This window comes from Typopeltis vanoorti, chromosome 22 (assembly GCF_054136105.1).
Source record: "Typopeltis vanoorti isolate ZY-2024b chromosome 22, IOZ_Tvanoo_1.0, whole genome shotgun sequence".
Classification (NCBI taxonomy): domain Eukaryota; kingdom Metazoa; phylum Arthropoda; class Arachnida; order Uropygi; family Thelyphonidae; genus Typopeltis; species Typopeltis vanoorti.
In genome coordinates this window covers 16,182,378-16,196,518 of record NC_143570.1, presented here as the reverse complement: position 1 = coordinate 16,196,518, position 14,141 = coordinate 16,182,378, and the positions used below count along the sequence as shown (strand labels likewise).

Genomic DNA, 14,141 nt, shown 5'->3' with positions numbered 1-14,141 from the left:
CTTTCTCCTGGAGGTTTATTTATTTTTCTATTTTTATTTGAATTATAAGAAAAATAAAATTAATTAAATGCTTCAATTCTTTGTTTCTCATTCCATGGGTCTCCCTCGGTATTTCCTATTTATCTTTCGTAGCCCATGATAAATGTTAAAATATTTCAGACAATACACTTTTTTTTCTTTTATTTCTCTTTACTGTCACTCTTCTATTTTATTCCCACAAGTGTCATAAAACACTAACCATCGTTTGGCAATTTTAGTTTAAATTTATTATATGGATGTTGCCCGTATTTCTCTTCCTCCAATGTGCTTTATCATTTTAATTGGCTCCCTAACACAAGCGAGTCGTCTTATCGTTTACGACCAGCCTAGTCTCACGAGCTACCTGGAGAATTAATTTTCAATCTGCCTCCTGTCTGCTTTATTCTCTTTCGTATGCATAGTTCGCAAAACGGAATAACCCTCGCGCAGTGTTAACCACATACGAGTGAATAAAATATATCCCCATATGTTTGTTGACTTACGGGATGAATATGAAACTCTACGAAAGTGGTTTAATTTCTTAAGTGCATTTTCTTTCTTTTTTTTTTCTGGATAATTTTGGGGCAACTCTTAGAGTGTAACACATTCCCAATCGATAACAAATAGAAAAATACTCGTTCTGCTAGAAGTTCCTTATATTGTCAACAGAGGGCGTGTGTATCGTTAAGTCAGAGACATGTCAAGGAAAATAATTATTATAACCTTCGCAATGCTATTTGTTGGCATCACGTTCCTAATATAGAGATGATGGTAATGCAGGAGAAATGTCATGAGCAGACTATTGATCCGTTTGATAGAAACGCCGGAGTCGTGTTACGGATCAGACAACATTTTTTTTTTCTTTTTCTTCAAATGAAATTTTAGTTCGTAGAAAGTTTGGTAGATTGTCGAAGGAACATCACAGAGATTCTAGAAATGACTTCAAAGAGAAGGTTCTGTGATTTGAAGTAGTTCTCGGTTGTAAGGGAATAATTTAATCCCATGTTTTTTTGTTTTTTTTTCGAAGGATTTTCCTTAATAAAAGGAAGAGAGAGAGAGATCAGATTAAATTTACCTACCATTCTATATCAACTTGCGAGCTTCACTACTTAAATATTTAACATATGAAAATTTAAATCCCAAACATCTTTCGACTTCAAACACAGCACTTCCTAAAGTATAACAATCAATTTACTTTATTGTACTTCTACTTTGTTGATAATAATTAAATAGTTTCTCTTGGCAAGCACAATCAAGGAGAAATTTTACTCAATGTATTGTTGCTGCAGAACAATGGTTTGGTTTATTTATTTCTGCCCTCTTTATTATGCATGGCGGTGCAATTGAAATTGTGTTGAAGCAGATCGAGAACACCGATTTTATTTTACTGTAATTCAGGGGTCGCCAAACTTCTTTGACCGTCGAGCCCGTCAATATTTCAAATTGTTTATTTTATAGTTACAGTGTTTATTGTATGTATAATATAGTATATATTATTATATTACTATTACTACTACTATTACTATCACTGGTATTACTAGTGATATTAATAAACTACTGGTATTAATATCGCTGGTATTACTACCAGCGCTGCTCAACTCTTCAACATAGAGAAGTTTAGTTCGTGAATGAATAACGATTGAATTATAATATGTATGTTGATGAATTTTAGAACATTAACGCTCACTTGTATGTCGATGCGCAAAAATGAGACTGGGATCGAATACTTGTAAGTATCAGTAAATAAGAACCACACACGTGTTGCAATCTCGCTCCCACTGCGCCGGGCGTCTGGGAGCCACTACATCCGTTTATTGTAAAATACGTCATTTTGGCCTACTTGATTGGCCTCCGTAACTATTTTCATGACCTTGCTCCATCTTACAGGTCCTGTTCATGTCACTGTAACCACGATTCACTCTTAATTGCGTTGTCATTCAGGGTGGAGGTAATCCAAGTTAACCGAATTAAATATTACCCGTACAATGATGTCTTATATTTTTCTATCGACCCCTGAGCCCGACTCGACCCCTAACAATGTTATATCGACCCCTGGGGGTCGATATCGACCACTTTGGCGATCACTGCTGTAATTTAAGCTGTTTGTTTTCCAAAGATTTCCCATACATAATTATTTAGTTTGTTTAACTGCTTTATTTCCTACTCAATCTTCTCAACGTATAATAAAAATTTAAATAAGTATAACATGTTTTGAAATATTTTTCGCCTTGTATAACTGTTATTGTTCTGGTGGCAGAAATATGAGATATTCGTATATGAATTGAAAAGGTTTTGTTCAACCTAAATGCATTTATTCATGGAATATATAACTCAGTAGTATCTTAGTAACTACTAGATTCCATGTGTTTTCTTATTCGTTTGTAAACATAAAACATCTAGACGAATTTTTATGAAATTTAGTATGAATGCCATTTCAGGGATTTTTGCATGCATCAGAAGATGCTATATATATATATATATATATATATATATATATATATATATATATAGCATCTTCTGATGCATGTATATATATATATCATGGAATACAAACACAGCAATACCCCGCTTAACGATGTTTCACTATAGCGCTCCTGCTTGGCAATTCTCGAGGCTGGCCATTACCCGTTATCGCCGACTTTCAAGTCATTCATTGTGTGCTCTCCGTGTGTCCGTGTACGTGGTCAGCTGCTGTGTACATTATTTAGCAAATGTCGACATGATAACCGCTTCTACAACTACGCACCTACTAGAACGAGACCCCCTCTTTGATCCGTGTTATTAGCCACTTTCACACTGAACCTCAATAAAAGTTCATTATTATTCGAGTGTAGTTGTATTTTCTTAACATGTGATGCTATCATGACTAGTTTGTCACTGCTTTGATCAATTCTGCACGTTTTAGGTTTCCTAACTCTGTTAACTGGGGTATTATTATGCTAGATTATTGTAAGTTATGCAACAAACATACACTGCAAATCATCGTAATTCAATTGCAATGACAATGAATGACATCACAATACAAGAATGCTATTGTTATGGTTTATGAAGCGTGGTCTTCGTAAGAGCAAAGAATAAAGAAAGAAAGAATAGCAAATAAATAAATAAAATGTTGGTCAAATGGGCAAGATGTCTGCTCATTTGACCAACACGTACTACAATTTGTTTCAAATTTTTAATTTAAATTTTTCAATATAAAATATTACAATAAATGTTTCAAAGCATTTTTAGCAAAAACTACAATGAAAATATTTCCATTACGTACCTTCACTTTTCCTTTCTCGCATGGTTTGCTGCAAACAGACTCGGGAACTGTCACACCGTGGTTTTTCTTATTCCACTGCAGAGGGCGCTTTATCAGTAATTTGCCACTGATCCATGTACCAACGGCCACGTATTCGTACGATCCGTTGTTGAACTGAAAATTCATGATGTCGTACCTGTGATCATGCAGAGAATAAGTAATTAAAAAGAATTAATATTGAAAAAAATAATTATAAAAAACGCTACACATAAATAACAACAGTATTAAAAGTTAAATAGTTTTTGGTTGATACTTCAAAACAGAAAGATCGATTAAGTTTTGTTCGGTGTAATTTGAACTCCGCTTGATGACCTCCGTTAAGATCTTTCGGAAAGTCGTACGATTCAGCATCGACATTTAAGATCCCTTCTTCCTTTCTAGCGAACGTAATCACACGAAGTTAAACTACTTAGTGCTCTCTTGTGTTGCCGTTCTCCAGAGGACCATCCGAACCTCCTTCTGTGTTTCCACACTCGTTACAGTTGTTGAAAATGGCTCCATGCAACTCCTTCTACGACTCCCCAAACGCTCACCGTATCCGGAAATAAAAAGTATTTTAAGTAGGGCATAATTGCGTCGCTTACAATGGAACGCGTGTATATCACATTCTCTTACTAGCATTGGAAGAAAGAAAGAATGCAAGTACGCTGGCAATACCTGGGAATAGAAGCCACGACATTCTTGAAATAAAACCAATATATTTGCTAGTTTCAACTGTTTAAGGAATTATCAGTGGATATCAAGAAACATAAACAGTAGATAAAACTTTTATTGGTTAAAGACATTTATAGAATCTCTTTTCACCATGCAGGATCGTATTTTGGTTTTATTTTGTAGGCTTAGTTCTGTCATTGTTACGATCAACAATGGAAGCTACTAATTTAACTTTCTATTATTGTTAGCTTCAACAATTGAAAACAACAACACAACTTTCTGTCGTTATCTTCAACAATGAGCAGTATACTAACTGATGTAATTGTTGGTTTCAACAATGAAAGACAATATAACTTTGTTCAGAATATAAACAAACTATCATAATAGTTTTATTCGTTTTAGAAAAAGATTTTTTAATAATAATAATACAAATTCAATGAATTCTCTTACCTTCCTGGTGGATCTCCATTATTATCGAACAGTACAGTCTCATTACCCCAGACAAAGCTGACATTCATGAGATACTGAAGAAATACTGAGCCGTTGACTGGTAACATAGCTGAACACATACCTGTCTGTCCTGGACACATTCCTCTTTGCATATTATGCAATCCATACGCCATAGTATAAATGGCTTTCTTGACAAATGTCATCTTTGTGTCTTGTTTGTACCGATCTGCTAGGGTCTCATTACCTATAAAAGAAAACAAAATCTTAGATTTTGTTTTTCCTGAAAGTATTAATGTCCCATATTTGTAATATTGGCATCAACGATAGTAGTTTAAATGAAATATACGTTTTGCTATTGGCTTTTACACTAATAAATGAAATTACAATTTTTGCAACAATGCTAAGCTACCATAAAATTCAGTCATTGTTATCTTCGACAAAAATGAACTTAGTTTGAATATCAATTGGACCTTGAAATATGTTAACAATTATTCGCATGCGGATTTCAAAAATACAAATGAACATATCAGTTAACTTTATTGCAGTATTTTTGGCTTTGTAATGTATTCCCAAAGAAATTAATCTCCACCTAATTTTCTCCAACAGGATGTGGTGCTTAATTTTTTAGACATTAACCAGCCGTCTAATTTCGTTGCTTCCCTTTTTCTTCTTTTCCATTTAGGTCATTTCCTAGAATCGGAGTTGCCAATTTACACACATTTCCGTCCATTTCTTCGTTGTGCTAAAAGCGAAATGGCATAATCGTGGCTACTTGGCTTCCGGCAGAATCAGTTCTTTTAACTAGTAAAAGTTGTTTGCAAGAGAAAAGTAAGAATTGTTTACAGTTTCACCGCCACAAGAGCGACGTGCGTTAGCCTCACAGTGACAAAACTTTTCCACTATGGGAAACACTCTGTAAGACATCTTACAGTAATCTTGTTTGTATTTAATTTACTGAGATCATTTTTTATCAAATGATTACAACGTAGCTGACTGTTTCGATATGTTCCTCAGAGCGGATTGTTGCATGTATTTATATATTAAATATTAAAATACTTATCCGTTTCCTTTGCTAAAGATGTCGCAAATCTTGTTTTGCTCAGTTCTATCATGACGCATGATTTGGAAGTTTGCCACGTAAGTTCCGGAATCAAATGCTGATTTGTTAAAAGTGTTATCAGATCCTAAGGCCACAAGACCAGTGTTTCAATTAGGTGTGTTTATGGGCTAGTTTGGTTATTTTAAAATCGAGAAAAACACACGTTTTCTGAGAGAAACATTATATTCATATCCGACCGAGTAATTCAACGTCTGAAAACAATGCTCGAGTCTTTGATATATTTTTTTTAAATTAAAGAATACTTTTAAACATTCCTGAATGTATAAATCTTATCAACTGATAAAGATTAGAAAAGTTGCCGCTTGAGAATGATGCAGCAACCATTCAAATCTTTGCAAACAGTCACCATCAAGAAAAGTCCTAGGATTACCGCATCCAAAGGAATCCAGGCAAGTCTACTCGATTATCAAGAACGTGAATGAGCATTTTGTTTCAATTTGGACTACTTTGAAAAACAACAAATCGAACCAATATTACTTTACTCCCGTCTTGATGAAAGTCAATGAAATCTTCCTCTTTGGAGTCATTATTAAAACATTGATTGTCAAGTCGGATCAGTATGTCTACAGTACACGTGGATATCACAATGCGATTTCTGAAAGGAACCCGTTTAGGATTATCTTACGTTGTTAATGTTTTGAAATCATCATCATGATTTCAAAACATTAACAATAGATAACGGGGAAGATGAAAATCAAGAATGCTTTTCATCTTCCCCGTTATCTGTAGAGGACAGTGTAAAGACAAGGTGTTATTGAGCTATATAAAGTTCTGATCATGGCAGGAGGGTAACAGCAATAGCCGAGCCTCAGTTAGGACTCCATTGGCTACAGCATGACCATTCATTACCCTCCCAGGTTATCCATTTTAGTCGCCTCGTACGACATGCATGAGCTACATTAGGGCTATCCCGGCCACCACACGGGTAAATGACACCGCGTACATTTGTTTTACATGTACCGATTTGTTAATGTCTTCTGATATGAAATATAAAATGGTGTCTTAAAATTAGTTACTTAGAAGCTTTCTAAAAAGATAAAGAAGCATCCTTGTTTTTCTAAGTTTTTTCCCTTTAATTTGCTCATATATATTTAATAAATATTGCTGTTTTTATTCTTACAAGAGAAAAACATTTCATCTATTATCGCAGTGCAAAGAACTATATTGTGTTGTTAAGTCGCGTTTCGAATCCAGATTGGGAACCCGCATATTTATGAACTCTTCTCAGCCGAAAGTGAATTAGCCAGTGTCATCTCAAGGTAGAATTTTTTTGTTTTTTCTCCTGATTTTTTAAGTATATGCGACCAAGTGTAAACCTTGAAGAGTGTTTGCACTCTAAGATAACCTCTTCAAAGTGCTAAACTCGTTATCAATAAACGCTCGGCCTTTTGATTATCGGCAACAAATGTTTTCCTTTTTATCCTTTCTACTCCCGTAAAACGAACATTACATCGTGCAACAAAATGGCTCCGCAACGCGCAGTATTTTACTTCTTCAACTTGTTGCTATAGCAACCCTATTCAATAGGTAACTGTTAGTGCCCAACATAAAAAAAAAGAGAAATATTTTTTCCCTCTTTCCATCTTTTTAAATCTCTACGAGTTGCCATAGTAACGACCTCCTCCTCCTTCTCCCAGAACGTGACTTATCTTTTATCTACGTTAAAGCCACTCGAGGGCAGTAAATTTAAGAATTGTCTTCAATTACAACTCATTAAGTACGGTCTGCACCTTAGAGACTTCATTACAATCTTCTATTAAAGAAACTAATAACGTACCTGAGCATGATTTGTTATACTTGGAAGACTTTTGGAATGGATCCAAAGAGCAGTTAAAACGGAATTCCCAAAATTCTCTAAACCATGGATTCCTGTCATTTCGATGTGGACTCAGATGAAAGTAATAGGGATCAAAGGTGCTATCGTACATTGAGTGAATGCGAATGGAAATTCCTCCAAGAGCCTCTGCCTCTAATTCATCAGTTACCTCGTGTCTGTCAGACCATCCATCACTGAAAGAGTCAACAAACCAATTAGATAACAGCTTGCCATTAACATTAAAAGAAACTAACAAACTATGATATTGTTGAGCACATTGTTGCATATGCTTCTAATTACGTTTAAACAATGCTGGCCAACAATTAATCAAAGGTTTCCAAGTTAGCTGTACCTGGAAATAAATGATTGCAGGTTCTGAAAAGATCGTACACTTTCTCCTTTATATTTTAATATCGTCATTTATATTTTTGCCACAATATCTTTAATTTAATGTTCTCCTTTCTATTTCTGATATCTTAACACACGACCAAAATGAAAAAAAAAATACTTATAGAACTCCACGACTCTAAAAGTGGTTTTAAATGTAAGAAACACCAAATGGAGCACAACAGAAATATATTTCAAGGTATTTTAAGTTTTTAAAAAATCGTTTTCATGCATTACATACTCCAGTTATTTACACAGTGTTCCATTGAAGTAAATTTAAATGGGTCTCTTACCTTCCGATAAACATATATTCTCCAGTGACGTTCATTCTCCTAGAAGCCTTCAGTAGTCCCCGAACAGTCATACCTTCGCAGAAACAGACGACAACGTGAGCTGCAGGATACCTCTGGAGATTTCGGATGACGGCATCAAACATAGCGTCTTCGGCGTTGCTGAACACAGAGTCGGTAGCTGCTATACAGATTCCCGAATCGTGCGCCAACTTGATAAAAGCATCCATACCACTCCCGCCGTAGTTGCCTAGCAACAAGAAAACCGTTATGGCTTTTATGTTGTGAGAGAACTTAACAAGCGACCTGAACACATAATTTCAAATATACGAAACGGTTTTAATAAGGGTAGGTAAAGGCAACCAATAAGCTAATAGCTACGAACCAGAGTTTGGTTGAACAATGGCTAATGATTGTATCTCCAGGGCAACTGTTGTTGTTGTGTATTGTTCGTGGAGAAGATGGCCCTACTAAAGACTTAATTTCTTTTTTAAATGATTTGGTTGTTAGGACATTGTGACTTTGAACATTATAACAGTATGTGTGGACAAAAGATTTCCGCAGAATAAATCAAACTTCTTAAAATCCATAGACTAAAAAGTTTCCTTGAATCTGAAATATCCATTTAAGTCTCGATTTATCATTTCATTCTCCCAGCAATTTATAACTTTTCTTCATTTAAATGTTCTAAATCATCAGTTTCCTTTACTTTCTACACTAAAGCAATGTTTTCAGGAACTACTCATAGGATGGAGGTCTCCATCTCCAAACTGCATTAGATCTAGGTCTAAGCAGGGGACTGCTTGTGCGTAGACACTGTGGAACTGCAGCACCCCCTATTTTTCTCGATACATAAATATATTTATTAATTTATTTATATTTGCTTGTAATATTTAATTTTATCATCAACAATCCTATACAATTCTCTTATTTTGTATAAAAAACTAATAAAAATCTATCTTGTAGCACTTAGCAGCACTGTGTTTACTACAGTGTCATATTGCTACGCGCGCAAGCATATGCACGTCATAGTGAGATGCGAGCTACTAGCGTAATGCGGCACTGTCCGTCGCGCAGTTCCACTGTTGTTTATATGCAGTTTGCGCCCTTAGTAGAGTGTTCGTAGTGCTTATCATGTTTACTCCGTCTCTTTAAATATTTGGACATTACAATTAAAGATTTGTTATAGTTTTTATTTTAGAACATTATTGGGGTTCTGATAATGGATTTTATTTTTAAGTAATTTTGAATTATACTAAACTTGTATAATTTTATCGATAGTAAACAATATTTTTTCATGTTTAATTTTTTTTTAAATTTTTACCATAATTTTAATATTTTATCCAAACACATATACACTGTACTTACAGTGTGTATGTATATTTCGAAAGTTGCAGCACCCCCACGATTTCAAGCCACGAGCCGCCACTGAGTCTGAGTATTGAGCAAATAAGGATCTTTGCATTTTAAGTTAGTTTGAGCTGACGTCTTCTAACCAACATCAAATATATTTTTTATGAAACAAACAAACCAGTATGTAAACACCCTGAATAATAAAGTAAGTCCGTTTATTTGGACTGATGCTAACTGAATTAGCGTCGAGTCCAAAACTATTAAAATAATCACATTTATAAAATTAAAAAATAACTCTTAGGTAAAGCCAATAATCACAATGGGCTTTACGTGTTTCACATCCCGGATTCTGTTATAATACCTTAATTGGGAAAAATTAAAAAATAGCATCATGTCTTTCCCTCGATTTTGATGAAATCTTAAGGATTTAACTAAACCTACTTTCTCACTAGAAAAAAATCAAAAGAATTGAACTTAAGATTCATTTATGTGTTTTTACTGTATTCGGTTCTACTGAGATTTATCCTGAATTCTCGAAACGAACGCAATCGGATTGCTTCCAACAATAAATACAAATCTTTGTTATCCCATGACTTTCCTATGAGTGCAATCCTTTAGAAAATAAAGAAACCCATTGATGGAGAACTTTTCACGACTTCGACATTGAGTAACTGTTGGGTCGTTGTTAATAATAGAACTTCAAAACTCTTTTCATTCCTTTATTCTCTCTTTCTGTTTATCAGTGATATACTCTGGTTGTAAACTTTATCCATACTTTTGCTGAGAGTAAATTGCTTTCATTTTCTTCTTCTTATTTTAAAAACTATACATTGTAGAAAACCAACAAAATATCTATAATACTGATATTTTTTTCCTTAACTCACGATCAAGACATTCTAGTATTTAATTCAGATGCTACTAAACTCTGACTTTATTTCACTGTCCTTACAAATGATAATAATCCAGAAAACAATCCAGGCCGTTCCAAATATAACTATTCTTGGAACGGCCTTAACCCACACTTTATTCGGACACAACATATCAAAGCTATTTCATCATCGGCAATCAAGAATTTTTTCTTTTTTTTATTTCAGGTGTTCTTTTACTTTGTACTTGGCAGAGAATTTGGGATTCAAAAGTACTTTTGCCATTGTTTGAATTCCCAATCCACTGTCATATAACACTATTATCGTATTGTCGTGTCTTCAAATGTTCTTTAAATTTTCTTAACTCTGTGCAAAAGAGAAAAGGGGAACTGATTAAGAAATCCATTTTAAACTCAGTTGGTTCCTGGTAATTTGTACTTAGTGTACCACATAGAGGGCACCAAAATAAAATATCACTTAAATATAAACAGTCACTAAAATATATTCGTCTTCATTTTCCATTAACTTGTCCCAAGTACTTTATTCCACTTGTTATCTTAAACCATACGATTATCCTCCATGTTGCAATACTGCCACGATCTGTTTACAACAAAGTCTTTATCACAAATATAATAAACGTGAATGATGTGATCATTTTCCTCTGATTAAATGCTGTTTAAAATTAAACACAAAAATCTGTTATAAATTATTTTTTTTCGATTTTGCTCACAGACTGCTAAAGAGTCAAACTTTTATATTAAACCACAATCCTTTCGTCGAGTAAACCGCTCGATAAAAGGATTTAAGGATTTTCCTATACTCATTAACTGCAACTTAATTATAAGCGATATTTATCCTGTTTTCAGCAGCCTTACGAGGATGAAGATCGAAAGCAGGGTCTCAATTTTATCTTGAAATCCCCCAAATCTAAAATTTTTAATTATTACTTTTGTTAATTCTTTCCTTTAAGGTTACACGGTGGTCAGCATTCATAGGTGAAGATTTTATGGAGACACAACACATACGTTAGCATAATTACTTTACTTAATATTAAGCAAGTAACAATCGACGTTTCGACCTCTGTATTGAGGTCATCATCAGGAAAACATACATATGTACAATATACCAGTTACACTACACAAAAGTAAAATGAATCTAAATGTTTGTTAATAATTTATCCTAGCCTGACCTCTGGTGAGAAAAAAAAAACGGAACTACATTAAACAATTTCTACAGTCCTTTCGTATTGAGATTTCTTCTGTCTGGGGTTGATCTGGTTGCTATATGGGTTGAAGATGGGTCCTCCACATTCTTGGAATAATTAATCCTTCATTTTTGTTCAGATTTGGATGATGTTCTAGCATTTCACAAGCTTCTTTGAATTTTCTTTCAAACCAGGTTTTGGTGCGGTGTAATGACTTGGTGCTTTTCCAGTCGATTCTGTGGCATGTTTGGAGTGCGTGGTCTGATAGGCCTGTTTTACCATAATGGAAGTATTTAATGTGGCGTTTGTGTTCATCTTTTCTTTCGCCATATAGCAACCAGAACAACCCCAGACAAAAGAAAATCTCAATACGAAAGGACTGTAGAAATTGTTTAATATAGTTCCGTTTTTTCTCACCAGAGGTCAGGCTAAGATAAATGATTAACAAACATTTAGATTCATTTTACTTTTGTATAGTGCAGCGTCATGTAGCTTATATATTGTACACATGTATGTTTTCCTGATGATGGCCTCAATACAGAGGTCGAAACGTCGATTGGTATTTGCTTAATGTTAAGTAAAGTAATTATTCTAACACGTGTGTTGTGTCTCCATAAAATCTTTAGTATGAATGAATTACGTTTGTTAAATTCACGTCAATCGAGCTTCTCTGCAGAACACATAATCCTTACAGTAGAGCATCGGAAGGAAAACGTAGAATGGCTTGACAAACATAAGTCATAAACAGGAATCGCATTTCAGCATTCTTCTTGCTCTTTAGATGAAAAAATCTTTCTATCATTGCGAATTAAATAAAAGAAGTTGGTGAAGGCAAAATAAATAAATAAAATGAAAATTACAAAAGGAAATAATCGTAAGAGGTGGAAGAAAAATTCCTAAATCGATAAAAGAATTTTTATTTACGCATAAATATTTTATTTATTTAGCGGGAAGCTTTGATCGTTCACATAAGCTGCAGTCTTTACATTTGTTTAAAAACAAATCACTCAATTGCTCGATGATGTGTTAACCAAAATAATATAATCCATAGGTGGTATTATTCGTGACAAAAAATATACCGCAGCCAATTACGGTTAGCGAACGGATTTTGTCGGGAAAGAAAATTGAGTTGCATACAATTTTCCCCGCTGATGGTTTTAATTTTCCATTTTATTGCATTGAGATGGAGAAACGTTTGGTTCCGTTTTTTTTCCTGGAGGATTATACGGCGCTTTCTGATATAATTAAACTATCGAAGAAGCTCCCTTCCTTTGGGTTAATTTCCGCTAAAGGTTTAACTAAAAGCATGATAGGACTGAGTATACAGAACCACAAGAGTGTATATCTCCGAGGAACTGAATTGATTTACAACAGAGGAAAATCTGCCTCAAGAGGCAGATTTTATTGATGAATTTATATATATTTATAATATATATATTAGGATAACCAAGTAATTTTATAAACTTGGTTATTTTAACTCCTAATCCCAAGTATGCAAACAATTAAGTTTGCGCCTGAAACAAAGTTCAAGTCTAAAGATGTTACAACAGGGCAACTCATTGTAAAAGGTGGGTAAAGCTCTGATCACTATTCTGAGTATTTTCCCATAATGTAAAGCACATCTCACTAGAAGATGTATACTGAAATGCATTATGGGTGAGGTCACTACGGAGACGGGTTTCAACCTTTTCTTAGGTCTCCTCAGTGAGTAGCTAGACCCTAAATATACCAAGGTTGAACTTGAACTTGAACTTAATTGGTTGATGGACTGAGTCCTTGACTCTTTATCCCTTCATCTGGATTTTAGATTGTGGGTGATGAGATTATTGTGGGTAATTTACCCGCTCATTGTGAGCATTGAAGCTGTATCAGCTTTCTCTTGCGATGGAGGATTTCGGTTTTTTATGTTTGAAACGATCTGAGGGCTTGTAGTCCGCTGCCTGTCGAACTAACTGATTTGGGTGATTATCCGTGATTGTGAAGAATTTCTCTGCAATGCTTGTCATGTAGGTCTTAATATCTGGAAGATTGGCTTCTTGATGTAATTGGGTGTTTCTGATGAACCATGGGGCATTAAATGCCATTCTTAGGCATTTATTCTGTATTATCTGAAGTCTGTTGATGTTGCTTTTAGTCGTGTGACCCCAGGTTGGAGAGGCATAAGTTAGTTGCGGTCTGATTACCGATTTGAAAAGTAAGATTTTGTTGCTTATGCTTAGGAAGCTGTTCCTGTTCAAAAGTGGATATAGCTGTGCTATAGTCTGACTTGCCTTAGTGGTAACACTATCCATATGTGACTTGAAGTTTAGACGTCTATCAAGATGAATTCCCAGATATTTGGTAGAATTGCGCCAAGGGATGATTTTACCAAACATTTGTATGCTTGTATTCGGTTCTGCCTTACGTCTGGTGAAAAGTACTGCAGAGCTTTTGTTTGGATTAATTGCGATAGGCCACTTGGTGTACCAATCCTCCAATTCATTGACTGCTCTCTGCAGCTTGATTGTGGCCAGGTGTGGACGGAGGGATCTGGCTATAATGATTGTATCGTCGGCATACAGAGCGGTGATAGCTGGAGACAGTTTGGGGAGATCTGCCATGTATATGGAGAAGAGCAGGGGAGATAGTAGAGAGCCTTGAGGTACTCCGGCCGTGATTCTCCTCTCCGTGGATCTGATA

The 14,141-nt window shown here is 34.9% G+C and overlaps 1 protein-coding gene across 2 annotated transcripts in view; it reads right to left on the bottom strand.

The window, feature by feature from the left end:
• The window catches only part of LOC150094184 (metabotropic glutamate receptor 5-like), a 178,501-nt gene that overhangs the window by 36,018 nt on the left and 128,342 nt on the right, over positions 1 to 14,141 (bottom strand). For both annotated transcript variants that reach the window (XM_090412018.1, XM_090412019.1), the window contains exons 3-6: positions 8,043 to 8,289; positions 7,324 to 7,556; positions 4,427 to 4,670; positions 3,284 to 3,458 (exon numbers count right to left, since the gene is read on the bottom strand). In XM_090412018.1, coding sequence (XP_090268144.1) covers positions 3,284 to 3,458; positions 4,427 to 4,670; positions 7,324 to 7,556; positions 8,043 to 8,289 — 899 coding nt within the window. The remainder of the gene's footprint in view (positions 1 to 3,283; positions 3,459 to 4,426; positions 4,671 to 7,323; positions 7,557 to 8,042; positions 8,290 to 14,141) is intronic.